This window comes from Macrosteles quadrilineatus, unplaced genomic scaffold (genome assembly GCF_028750875.1).
Source record: "Macrosteles quadrilineatus isolate MER2022 unplaced genomic scaffold, UCM_ALF_1.0 Scaffold_2__2_contigs__length_208266976, whole genome shotgun sequence".
NCBI lineage: Eukaryota > Metazoa > Arthropoda > Insecta > Hemiptera > Cicadellidae > Macrosteles > Macrosteles quadrilineatus.
Window position 1 is genome coordinate 97753421 of NW_026542595.1, and position 13382 is coordinate 97766802.

Consider the following 13382-nt stretch of genomic DNA (forward strand, 5'->3'; position numbering starts at 1 on the left):
CAATCCTGAACTAAAGAAGTTTTTGAGTTACCAAACATGCAATTACTATTACCATATTTTTTTCTAATTGGGTCAGTTGTTGGAAAATATGTAAGTACACGCCGAATAAGTAATATAAACTTTAATTCAGAGTAACAAAAATATGAGTGGATATACAATTATGATTTATTAAAAAAATTGATTTTATAGCTACGCTTCAACAATTTATGGTTGAAATTTACATTCATGAAACGCTATTTGAACTTCACACTAGAACCGTGTTTAAGTGAAGTCGTCTGTGTAACCAAATGTTCCGGAAGCTTTATCCATGTGCTGTAAATGTTATCACTCTCTCGTATTGTGATAGCCTTTGTGTTTTTCAATTTAGAAAGCACATCTCGGGGGAAATGTTTAAACGGATCACCACGATTGACTCATTCATAAAACTAGTTGTCGTAGTTGGCATGTCAAGTGAATATTGTTGTTTTTATTTTTGAAAACCGACAAAAACGGAAAGTTATAGTTAACCATCAATAAAGGTTTAAGGCGTAAAAATAAAATAATAAATATTAAATCGGTTGTAACAAATAGTACTTAGTTGTAGTAAAATGTTGAAATTCCAATGTCAATTCGATCAACCATGCGCCAATTGAAGAAGGAATCGTTCAAAACCCCTCAATTTTACTGATGGACACATATAAACTATTTCCGGCAATGTAATACGCAATGAAATCACACCTACAGTTACCTGAAAAAGTGGGCTTCCTTGCACTGATTATAGCACGCAAAGTAGTTAATTGCTGCAATTACTTTTGCCAAGCTCAAGTATTCCAACCAAACAATACAAAACAGTGTTGTTTTATTAGGCAAGTAATACGTGTACGCTTCAAAATAGTTTAGCACTACTTCAAGATACTACGACTACGATCAGCAAGTGCAGCACTCCCATTTCGTTTAACGCTTGGATGTAATAACCTAAAAATGTATCGTATAGTGTTTGAGATACTAATTATTTTTGTACTTTATTAAATATATAGTGTGAAACGCGAGTGCAAAGTGCCACTTTACACAGTATTTACACAAATAACCATTGGGAAAGGTAATATAGATAAAACTTTTTATTAATAATAAAATGTTCCTCCTTTTTTACAACCTCTTTTTGAGTCCATATTAAGTTTAAATAGCTTAAAACTATCCAAGAAAATATTTTACTTAAACTTTACGCACTTAAAACACCCTACAGTATAAATGTTGATATAATATACTAATTTGTAATTCCAGTCATTTCTTCGTATTTTCCATTCCTTAAATGAAGTCACTAACTTTGCTTCAGAAGTTCCTCCCGGTGAAAAATGAGGAGGCAGATCACGTCTATACCGTCGGAGATAAGTTAGTCAAGTTTTACGAGAAACAGAAGACTGAAAGTAATGGAATAGCTCAAGGTGAGTTGTGAAACATTGCAGACAGGCGGTAATCTTATGTATACAAAATGGGTTTATCCATAAATTAATAGAATGTTATTCTTCACTGCTACTTAATGACATACGTTTTGTAGCTATTTGTGACGAACAAATTCTGTTCATCGGTCTAATAATTTCGGTCGTACTTTAAATTTATGGCTTATCTGCTAACACTCATTTGAGCTAAACCCTAGATATACTGTATAGTAGGTATAAAAAAATGAAAAAAATTTAATTATATATTTCTACAGGTGTTTTGGAACTGTCTCCATATCTATGAATTTGTCCCTGAACTTTAAAACAGCCAGGCCCATTTCCCGGAATCTCTTTCTGTGTAGCGGAAAGCCACGCAAAAGACTTTCCGCATAATATTTTTTTTTTTTATTTCTTTTAGTTCGTCATTTAATTGAGGTTGTGGCATGTTAATGAGTCCATTGTGACAACATGCGTTGAAATGTCCATTTGTGGCCTCCTCTGCGAAGTGGAATGCACCACAATGTTTTAGTAAAACATGTCCTGGCAAATTGCAGGCGTAACGCAAGACCGAGGTGCGGCGCTCGGCTACACTGTCTTCTAGCACCATTTTCACAACTTTTCAAAATTGTCCTTAATGCTATGGTTCTTCGCAACATTTACCTGAAATGTTTGATAAAGATTTAGACTTACGTACATCTCAAACTAAACTCTAAACAGATTTTAAAACCAAAATTAGGATAACGATTTCCATTGCGTTAAATTTATATGTATGTAATATAGTATTACACCTGTAATAAATTAATGTTTACCTTAGATTTTAAATTTATTTACTAGCTTGTAATATTAAAATTGTTTCACCATAGAATTCTCAGGATCTTTTTCTCTTTCGATCCCTAACCAATGTGATCTACGTTTTTTCTTGTAAACTTAAGAGAATGGCAAAAATTAACGAACTTCCCTCTTTTCTATTACCTATAAAGGGTGACAATAAAGTCTGGAAATGGATTAATATCTTTCTAACTAAATCCGTTAGAAAATTAAAATCTTTTACATCAACTTTTGCAAGCATTACCATTTTTTGACCTCCACCAGGAGACGACCCACGAGGAGTAGGTACACAATCTTTAATGTAAGCATAGGTTGATATGCACATAATTTTAAAGGGCTTGTTAAGGGGAGTTCATTGCTCGAAACTGCGTCTCAAAAGGTTCATCAAAATGGCGGCTGTCCACATTTTTTGCTGAATATACCTGCTCAAGCATTGGTAAATACTCATAGTCAACATTAGCTAGAGAGCTAAAATACGGTTAATTTGCTTTGAATATTGAATAATATTAGTCTACTAGCTGGCCCGACAGACGTCGTCCTGTTCTAATGTGGTTTTATGTCAATGCTCGTTCATTTTCAAGATGAGCTCGTTCGCATGGCTCAATCATGTCTTGGTTGAAGTTCGTTTGCTACGCTTACTCACCTTTAGGTTGGAGCTCAATCGCTGCGCTCACTTGCCTTCAGGTGAGCTCGTTTGCTTTCGCTACGCTCAATAACCTTTTGATTGCAAATTAGCTGTTGTCATTAATTTAAAAAAAAATAATAGTGCTGCACCCTGTTGGTAAACCTATTAAATTTTAATGCTATTGAACACCATAGAATAACATTGTTTAGTTGAACCAGCTGTTAAGATTCTTTAATTCTATTTAAATACAGGGTGATTGGTACTCAGTGTGACCAATTTTTTTTGGTGTAAGTACAAAGTAAATGCAGTGACATGATGAATATAACAGGTTCCAAGTCTAAAAATTAGCTTTCCAAAGAATTATTTTATATTTTTCAAAAATAGCTATGTTTTTAAACTTAACACGGCGGTTTTTCAATTACCAGTATATGGATTTGAGTAGATAATGTCATTTTTGTGTTCTACATTAAATGTCGAATAAGAATAATAGAAAATTACGGAGGATCAGTTGTAAAACTCCATTGTAAATATAAAAAGTTGTCTGCTTGTGATTAAATCTAAATTATTATGTCTACGCGTGGTTTGTTTTGTTTGGTGACTTTGGAAGATTTGATTTGAAATTACATCATGGAGTGGTCAGCAGAGAACTCATGAATATAAGAATCGACCGATTTTGTGGGACTTGTCGCACCCTTTGCATTTCCACAAGATGAAGAGAATGGATGCATGGAATGATACATCAGCTGTCGTTGAAAGACCAGCGAAAGAACTGAAAAAGCAATGGGATAGTCCGATGGATTCTTTTGTCGAAAACCTACCAAAGTAACTAAAAAAAAGGAAAAGGTGAGCTTCTCTAGATTATCTGTGTATCCTATTTTTAATTTTTTTCTCTAGGCTCACTTCTCTAGGCTCACTTTCTCTAGAGCTGCCAAGAAGCTGGAGAATTTCGTACCAGAGCCATGGATGTATGGCAGAACTGCTAAGAAGGCGGAGAGTTTCGTACCAGAGCCATGGATGTATGACAGAACTGCTAAGAAGGCGGAGAGTTTCGTACCAGAGCCATCGATGTATGACAGACCTGCCAAGTAGGAGGAGAGTTTCGTGCCAGAGCCATGGATGTATGACAGAGCTGCCAAGAAGCTAGCGACTTTCGTACCAGAGCCATGGATGTATGGTATAGCTGCAAAGAAGCTGGAGAGTTTCGCACCAGAGCCATGGATGTATACCAGAGCTGCAAAGAAGCTGGAGAGTTTCGTACCAGAGCCATGGATGTATGGCAGAGCTGTCAAGAAGGCGGAGAATTTGATACCAGAGCCATGGATGTATGGCAGAGCTGCAAAGAAGCTGGAGAGTTTCGTACCAGAGCCATGGATGTATGGCAGAGCTGTCAAGAAGGCGGAGAATTTCGTACCAGAGCCATGGATGTATACCAGAGCTGCAAAGAAGCTGGAGAGTTTCGTACCAGAGCCATGGATGTATGGCAGAACTGCTAAGAAGGCGGAGAGTTTCGTACCAGAGCCATGGATGTATGACAGAACTGCTAAGAAGGCGGAGAGTTTCGTACCAGAGCCATCGATGTATGACAGACCTGCCAAGTAGGAGGAGAGTTTCGTGCCAGAGCCATGGATGTATGACAGAGCTGCCAAGAAGCTAGCGACTTTCGTACCAGAGCCATGGATGTATGGTATAGCTGCAAAGAAGCTGGAGAGTTTCGCACCAGAGCCATGGATGTATACCAGAGCTGCAAAGAAGCTGGAGAGTTTCGTACCAGAGCCATGGATGTATGGCAGAGCTGTCAAGAAGGCGGAGAATTTCGTACCAGAGCCATGGATGTATACCAGAGCTGCAAAGAAGCTGGAGAGTTTCGTACCAGAGCCATGGATGTATGGCAGAGCTGTCAAGAAGGCGGAGAATTTCATACCAGAGCCATGGATGTATGGCAGAGCTGCAAAGAAGCTGGAGAGTTTCGTACCAGAGCCATGGATGTATGGCAGAGCTGTCAAGAAGGCGGAGAATTTCGTACCAGAGCCATGGATGTATGGTATAGCTGCCAAGAAGCTGGAGAATTTCGTACCAGAGCCATGGATGTATGGCAGAGCTGCAAAGAAGCTGGAGAGTTTCGTACCAGAGCCATGGATGTATGGCAGAGCTACCAAAAAGCTGGAGAGTTTCGTACCAGAGCCATTGATGTATGACAGAGCTGCCAAGAAGCTAAAGACTTCGTACCAGAGCCATGGATGTATGACAGAACTGCCAAGAAGGCGGAGAGTTTCGTACCAGAGCCATGTATGTATGGCAGAGCTGCCAAGAAGCTGGAGAGTTTCGTACCAGAGCCAAAGATGTATGTCAGAGCTGCCAAGAATCTGGAGAGTTTCGTACCAGAGCCATGGATGTATGGCTATGGATGTACGGCAAAGCTGTCAAAAGGTAGTAGAACTGCACGGAGGGTGATGAACCAACCCTGTGCTCGTCGAGAACCACGTAAATAGGAGAAAATTCCTGGGGCTGTTTCAAAACATGCACAACATACTGACTTGCTTTTCCCAAGAAGACATGGAGCTTGATTCAGGGTAATCCGCTAATGTTCCAGAACAATGTCCAGAAGTATAATTATAAACTGTGAACTGTCTGAAGCCTACTAACAAGAAATCATATAAGTTTGATGCTTATAACCAGTCGTACAAATTGGTAGGATCATTACAGGACTCAAATTATTATTTTTGTTAAGAAAAAAAATAGAACTAATAAATAGCAAAATTCAGAAAAGTGATTTCCCAAAGATTATTCTTCTTTGAGTAGTAACAAAGTACTAAGAGTACGAGTTGTTTTGGAGACGGAGAAAATGTGGTGATCATTTAGGCCCTTAACATCCTCAACAACCAAGCATTAAAACTTTCTCACTTCAGGGACAAAGTGTTTTAGAAACAATTGCGTGACTCCATAAATAATAATGCCACAGAAAGAGAGAAATCGCCTTAAACCTTTACTTTGTCTTACACCTAAAAGTAGCTGTTAAGTCGTCGGTTGGCAAAATGAAATGAGATAATTGTATTGAATTATCAATCAAAAGTAGTTTAACCCATTTAATGTGTTATTAATGTGTTATTATTCTGGGAGAAGAAGCGGCCATAACAATTAGATTCATCATAAAGTAAAAATTACGATACTGATTCTGTTAAAAAAAACTTTATTTTTTACAGAGTCTAATGTAAAATTTAACAAGAAAATACAAATATCAATACCGCTTACTAATTTTTATTTCTTAAACTGAGATGTAGCTTTAGTTTTAATTTCTACAAGTATTTTTTTTTTCTCTTCATTAAAAGGGCTCTTTTGTTTTCTTAAATTAATTAGTCTTATAAACCCTAAACAACACGTTTTAGGTCAGGTTAAATCCAAGCTTTGTACGAAATGTGAAACATTGCACGCTGATCGTATTCGTAGTATTTTTAAGTGTTGCCAATTTTTTCAATCGTACACGTAATAACGTGCCTATTTAAAAGCACACTGTTTGTGTTGTTTGGTTGAAATACTAGAGTACGGCAAAAGAAAATGAGTGCCACAAAAGTGAGTAAATGCAGCAGTTAGCTACTTTGCGTGCTAAAATCAGTTCAAGGAAGCCCATCTTGTCAGGAAACTGTAGGAAAAGTATGTAAATGACCTCGTTTTTCTGGAGTGGAAAAGCAGGCTCCAGTGTGATCCGCAAAACTCTTTTTATGATATATCTACAGACAAAGACCATTCATTCCCTACGCATAAACATTCTCACAATTTAGAGGAGAAAAAGAAATTAAATCTTTCCTTCTTAAAAACAACACAGGGAGTTAACTTTAAAGGCTACTTGGGCAGAACCCCAAAGGAATTTACCACGTTTCTCTTTTGAAGACATATTTACGGACCAAGACCTTTCTTTAGACAACCCATACTGAACAGTGTAGAGCTCTTGAAACTATTCAAACTTCTGTGACTGAAGTTTCCAAAAACAAACCGTATAAGCCTACGCAATACACTAATAATAAGCCTAATTTTATCAATTTATCAAAAACATTATGGCATCCACCTGCCATTCATTACCTCAGGGTACAAGTATGCAACCCAACAAAAATTCAATTTTTCCTTGTGCGTCAAAAGTAGGATCTGCAAGTTGTAAATGTTTATATTCGTCTTTGATACATTCTGGAAGGGAGGTAGAAGGCATTTGAGATGTAATTTTCTTCAGAATCACAGCATTAGTCTGAAGGCGAAGTTCAGAATCAAAACGAGGTTTCAGAGTGCACGATACAACTCCTTTAGTAGATAAAACAGTAGATTCTGCAATACCAGATAAATGTTCATTGAATTTCTTTCGAGGAAGGCACAGGCGCTGACAACAATCTTCAGTTATAAAGGAATTCTGAGATCCAGAATCAATCAAAGTTCTAACTGGTTGGAATTGACCTGATCTATCCTTTATATGAATTAAAGCAGTTCCTAACAAAACTAAAGGAGACTAACACTGCTGCATGCATGCAAGGGACTTGACTTAACCTGAGCCTTGTTGGTTAGGCCAATATCATCATTATGTAGTAAAATGCTGTGTCTTGCTCCACAATTAAAACAGCTAGTTTTCGAAGTACACTCATTTAGTTTAAGCGAGGTCCGTAAACAATTAAAACAAGCATTTTGTGTTTTAATCCAATCCCTACGCTGAGCAGGAGTTTGTCGTCCAAAACGTTCGCATTTATAAATTGTGTTAGCTTCCTTGCAAAATAAGCACTTTATTGCATAGACATTCAATACACAGGCTCTTTGATGAAAATAAGGCCTATTATTAGTGTATTGCGTAGGCTTATACTGTTGCTTATATTTGTGGAAACTTCGGTCACAGAAGTTTGAATAGTTTCAAGAGCTCTACACTGTTCATCTAGAAAACTCAAATATTGATAAAAAGTAGCCAATTCAATATCAGAATGTTTAGGTCCAAAATCAGTGCGCATCTTATGATCAATTTTGCAACCAACACTGTGAAGCAAGAGAAAGCTCCATTGCTCAACAGGTAGGCCTAGTGTTTTTAAGGCACTTGTATTTTCAGATAAGGTATCAATGGAGTTTCTCAAAGCCTTTGGAGATTTTGAAGTTACTGGAGATATGTTTTGTATTTCATCCAAGTAACATGTAGCAAGTTTACGCTTATTTTGAAATCTAGATACAAAACTTTGCCAAGTAATGGTATAATTGACATCAGTTATGGGGAGATTCTTTGCTAACCTCAATGCATCGTTTGTACATGAGCCAATAAGGTACATGAACCGTTCAAAGTTTGACAATGGTTTATTTTCATGCACTAGTTGTCTAAATAAATCCTTAAATTTGGGCCATTCTTTGCAATTGTCAGAAAATGTATTTAGGTAACTTTGCTTGGCTTTGTACGGGCAAATGGTTAGTTTCAGATCTAGAACTAAGTGGTTGTACTTGTTCAATTTCGGGAGGGGCATTCTTTGATATAACAGTTAAAATGTAGTAATATTTGTCACTAACACTATCAGAGAGCTCTTCTACTTCACTTTAATCTAATTCATCTAATTGACTTTTCTAAGCAATTATTTCTGATTGGAGTGTGTTATATTCCTCAAATAACTCATGAATGGACGCACTACGAATTTTAAAGGATTCACAATCTTCAGACTCGGTTGTTATTCCTGAGCTTAAGCCTAGGTTATAAACTTTGTCTATTTTCTTCAAAGTACAATTTCTACTAAACTGGACCGCTTCAAGTTGGCTTTATAGTTTCTTAACTACTTTATCCGTCATGTTACTAGAAGTGGGTTAGAAGAAACTAGCTTGAATTGTTGTGGTCTAACAATGGGACCAATTGTGGCTGTACATACAAGGTAAAGTAATTGAAAAGGGCCAAAAGAACAAAAAATGAATAAGATATGTGAATTCAGGTCCAATATCCCAAAGCTTAGACTGTGATTGTGTAACTTGTTGATTCTTGGATAGGAAAACAGCACAATGTGAATCTGTTGATTCCTTGGTGGAAAACAGTAATTTTCAAACTGTAGGAATTGATAAAATGGACTTACAATAGATGCTGTGCACAATTAATCCGGCTCGAAGGACCATTTGATAAGTTTAAAAATGAAGTTTTGTTGAAAGTAACACTTGTAAAATAACATTCACTCACTTCATTTATGTTCTTTATTTTACATTAGAATTCTTGCACTATTTGTTTTGATTTTTATAACATATGATTCTATTTCTATGTTTCTATTTATTCTTTGTACAGTATAATATGAAAGTGCTTAAGGGTTGATTATACATATATGGATTGGGCCTTGACACATACTAAGTTTCTACGTCCAGCTGTACTCTAATGTCGTTATTTAACCACTTTGTCCTTTTTTTAGTCAAAAAGAGGAACCCTGAAAAGAAAATGTTTCTGTAGATCTCAATGACCTGGTACTAGAAGTCTAAGTACCTATCAAGGTAATTTCAAGGCAGCGGAACCTGTCAAAATCAAGGTTATAGAAGAGGAAAATATTTAAATTAAAACTGGAAATGAAAAATTCAAGGTGGGAAAAAGCGATGTAGAACACCGAACAAGGGAGACTTTGGATTAACTATTATTCCTCGTGTAAGTGACAAAAATGCATTGAATACGAAAATTGAAAAGATTATAATAACCCCTCTTATTAGCACAGGGTGAATAAAACGCATTTAAATAAGAGACCATAAAAGACCTAAATGGGCAAAAGAGGACATTGCATTTGCTATATCTCTTAGAAGTGTAAGCCCAAAAGCTTATCGGTACTTAAGAAACGAAACAGCTATCTTCCGCCGCACTTGTCAACATTGGTATCCTGGGCTCTATCATTAAACATTGCTCAGGGGATTTTGTATTATGTGTTGCCAATTATAAAACAGCAACTAAATCCTTCGCATCAGAGATAGATAACATTGTTTGCTTGTCATTTGTTGACATGACACTTCACATGTTTAATACTAAAGTTGACATCTGTATATAGAGGAAATTATTGAGCCTAGCACATAGGTACAGGTGATGACTAAAATAATAATGAACGTTTGAGATATCTGAATTGAAACGAAAATAATAACGTTGTGTTTGGTAACAAGTCATAACTTAGGTTCTTGACAGCAAAATAAAAGTTTTCCACTTGAACAGTTCCAGCAAAGTATTTTAAGAGACTTTTGTGTTTCTTACAAACAATTGTGAGTTCCCAAGAAGATGCTTGTTGGCTTTTTGTTCCAAAATCATAAATTTGTATCAATGATTATTGAACATTCCGTTTTGCTTTGGAAATTACTTGCCATTTTATTGCAGAATGTAAACAACATTTTTTTTTTTGTTGCGGTAAGTTAAGACAATAACAACCTAATAATCTAAATAAGCTTAAAGAACCAACTATTGTTCGAAAATAATCAAACGATACAGTAGTATTCAAAATATTATGGCTCACGAAGTGTAACTTTTACAACAATTTAGAATCTACATACTTAGCAAAGTTTAACTCTCAATTAAAAATTAATTACTTATTTTTTATATCCGTGGATATAATTCTTGGCTTAATGGATAGGTTATATTTTATTTTTTTTATGGCGTTAAAATACCAAAATTGATAGGAAAATTCCTATATTTCTTGCATATTTAAAACTATACGACGTTTGGTATTACGCTAATTTAAAGCAAGGGAAACAGTTGATATTCCCTTGCTTAAATCAAATATTAACTTTTCCAATACTATAGTTGTAATCAGTTTTCTTTACTGTTCAACAAAACAAATGTTGACAAAAATAGGCGTGACCTAAATTGACTTGTAGTGCGTGTTTACTGCACAATAAAAACAACTTTAAACTATTAAATTGTAATGTAGGTTTGATTGTATTATATTTAACTAGTTAACTAGGGAGAAGTTTTAATTTTACTGAGGTTTGATATTCTAACAAACTTCTGTTGTAAATTAAGATTTTTGCGTTTATAAGTAACGTGTCGTTCTTAGCTTCTACCGAAAGTGAATATTCGGCTCTTCCTCCAATTATTCCCGTCATCGGATTCGGCTCGTGCACAAAAATAAATCTTACATGCTTAGCTTTGTCTCCTACGTGAAAATAGCTGTTCCTGTGTTCTGATTTGCCGCACAACGGACAATACTACGTTGAAGTCTAGTTAATAGCAAAATGGCAGCTAAAGATGATTAAGACAATGGTCATTAAAAGGGATTTTGAACTGCCATTTCGTTATTAACACTACGATTTGTATTTTCTATATGTTAATTGTCATGTTTCGTCAAGACCTGTAAAATGATACCAGACTCGACTATACTTGTCATTTGAATATTTTGAGCTACCCCCTACCACCACTACCCCTAAGGGCGATATTTTCAAAATTGACCGTCATTATTGTAGCCCCTCATATCTAAGAAGGTTGCCGCAAACAGATTTCAAATATCTCAAATATCTCAAACCTTGTTTACAATAAACAGTTTTCATGAGTAATTACTCTAATTTTCTATATCTCGGTATTGAATATTAACGTAATTTTCTTTCTATCATTGTATAAATTGCGAAGCACTTTAATTTTTAATACAGTAGCCACAACCTCTCATTTACATATTTTGTTGTTTTTCATGTTTCATCGATTTCATTTAATATTTTCGTTGACCAAACACCGGTATTGTCTTTCATTGGCAGCGGTGTCGTATTTTATGTCGTACATGATTAACAGCTGTTGTTCTCTGTACAGACACGAGCTGTACAAGCAATGTCAATGACAGTAAAACATAAAGCGTGCCTCTACATTCAATAAATGTTAGCGAATACAAGTAAAATTACACTATTATTTATTAATTGAGATAATATTTTATAGGGGCGGATTTATGTAAGCTAAAATTTAAACATTTGTACATTATTATAATTTTGGAAATTAATTTACACCGAATCCTGTTTTAGTTACATTGATTTCTTTCTTGAAATTTAACTAAAATGATTTCAAAGCCACCAGGTCAAATGTTAAAGTAGTACACACTACTTTAATTAATATATTCTTGACTGGTTATATTTTACTGCCCAAGTTAAATTAGTACATTTTTAATTAAAACATAAAATCACGAAGGCCTAGGATCTTTGGGATTCGAACAGATAATACCTATTCAGTTTTTGACGTGTTATTTGTAAAGTAGAATGTCATTACATATCTCAATCTCCATCAAAAGGTATTATTAATTTTTTTAGATAATTCACGTGAATAATTAAGTCAGTCTAATACAGGATGACAATTAAGTCTGGAACCTCTTTTTAATTTTCTAAACCTTAATAGAAAAAATATTAAACTTCACACGTGCTTACTGGTGATAATAGCGCACACATCTGCCTGAATATCGATTAGGGGACGGTCCACAAGAAGTCAGACAAAATTCTTAGATAGCAGCTAAGGTCCAGATTCATATCAAATTAAAGGTCTCCGTTTGTAAAATACAAAATAAATTTTGAATAAGAATAATGGAAAATGACGGGGATCAGTTGTAAAAACTCCATTGTAAATAGATTCAAAGATACATATTAAAAGATGTTTGATAAAAATGTAAAACACATTTGTCAATTGCATTTGTTCACATCATGTATACAAGTGTCGGAATATGTTAAACACTGCGCCATTTTATGAGCTTTCCAACCATATGCTACACCATTGAGCTTTATGTCTGCTTATGTAAGCTTTAGTGGTTTGAAGACTACAAAGCATGGTGTCTTTAACATTTAAAACATAGAAGTCGGCATGTATTAAGCAAAAATTGTATTTTTGTTTCAGCTTGAACAGTAAAACAGTAAAGAAGTTCCCTGTTTTCTTGCATTTAAACCACTAAAATAAACAAAATATATTTAAACCTCAATAGTGTAGCATATGGTTGGAAAGCTTATAAAATGGCGCAGTTTTTAACATATTCCGACACTTTTTTGTATACTGGGTGTAAAAAATGCAATAGACCATTGTTTCTTAAATTTTTATCAAACATCTTACTTTTTATCTTTGAATCTATTTACAATGGAGTTTTTACAACTGATCCTCCGTCATTTTCTATTATTCTTATTCAAAATTTAATGTAGAACACGAAAATGACATTATCTACTCAAATTCATATACAGGTAATTTAGAAATCGCTGTATTAAGTTGAAAAGCATGGTTATTTTTGATAAAACAACAAATAGTTTTTTGGGAAGCTAATTTTTAGACTTAGAACATTGTATATGCATCATCACACTTCATTTACATTATACTTACACCAAACCATTTTTGTCACACTGTGTACCAATCACCCATGTATATCTCAATCTCTATCAAAAGGTATTATTATTTTTTTTTAGATAATTCACGTGACCATATCCATAATTGTGCCTGAAAAAGTCATTAAGCTGGAAAACTGCAATATACTGCAGAATGCCTAAAATGGTACCAATCTTGACAAATTATTTGCAGTGGCCTTTATTACGGACCGTGGCCCAGTTACTGTCATGACAGA

General features: G+C 35.1%; 1 protein-coding gene across 1 annotated transcript; it reads left to right on the forward strand.

Annotated features, from left to right (window-relative positions):
* Positions 1–3984: 3984 nt before the first annotated feature.
* Positions 3985–4467, forward strand: LOC128984657 (uncharacterized). Its single transcript, XM_054403990.1, has one exon. It carries the CDS (start codon positions 3985–3987, stop codon positions 4465–4467), a length of 483 nt encoding a protein of 160 aa, XP_054259965.1.
* Positions 4468–13382: the final 8915 nt, after the last annotated feature.

Excerpts from the sequence above, each read along its gene's own strand:
- LOC128984657 (XM_054403990.1), top strand. The coding sequence starts at position 3,985 with ATGTATGACAGAGCTGCCAAGAAGCTAGCGACTTTCGTACCAGAGCCA.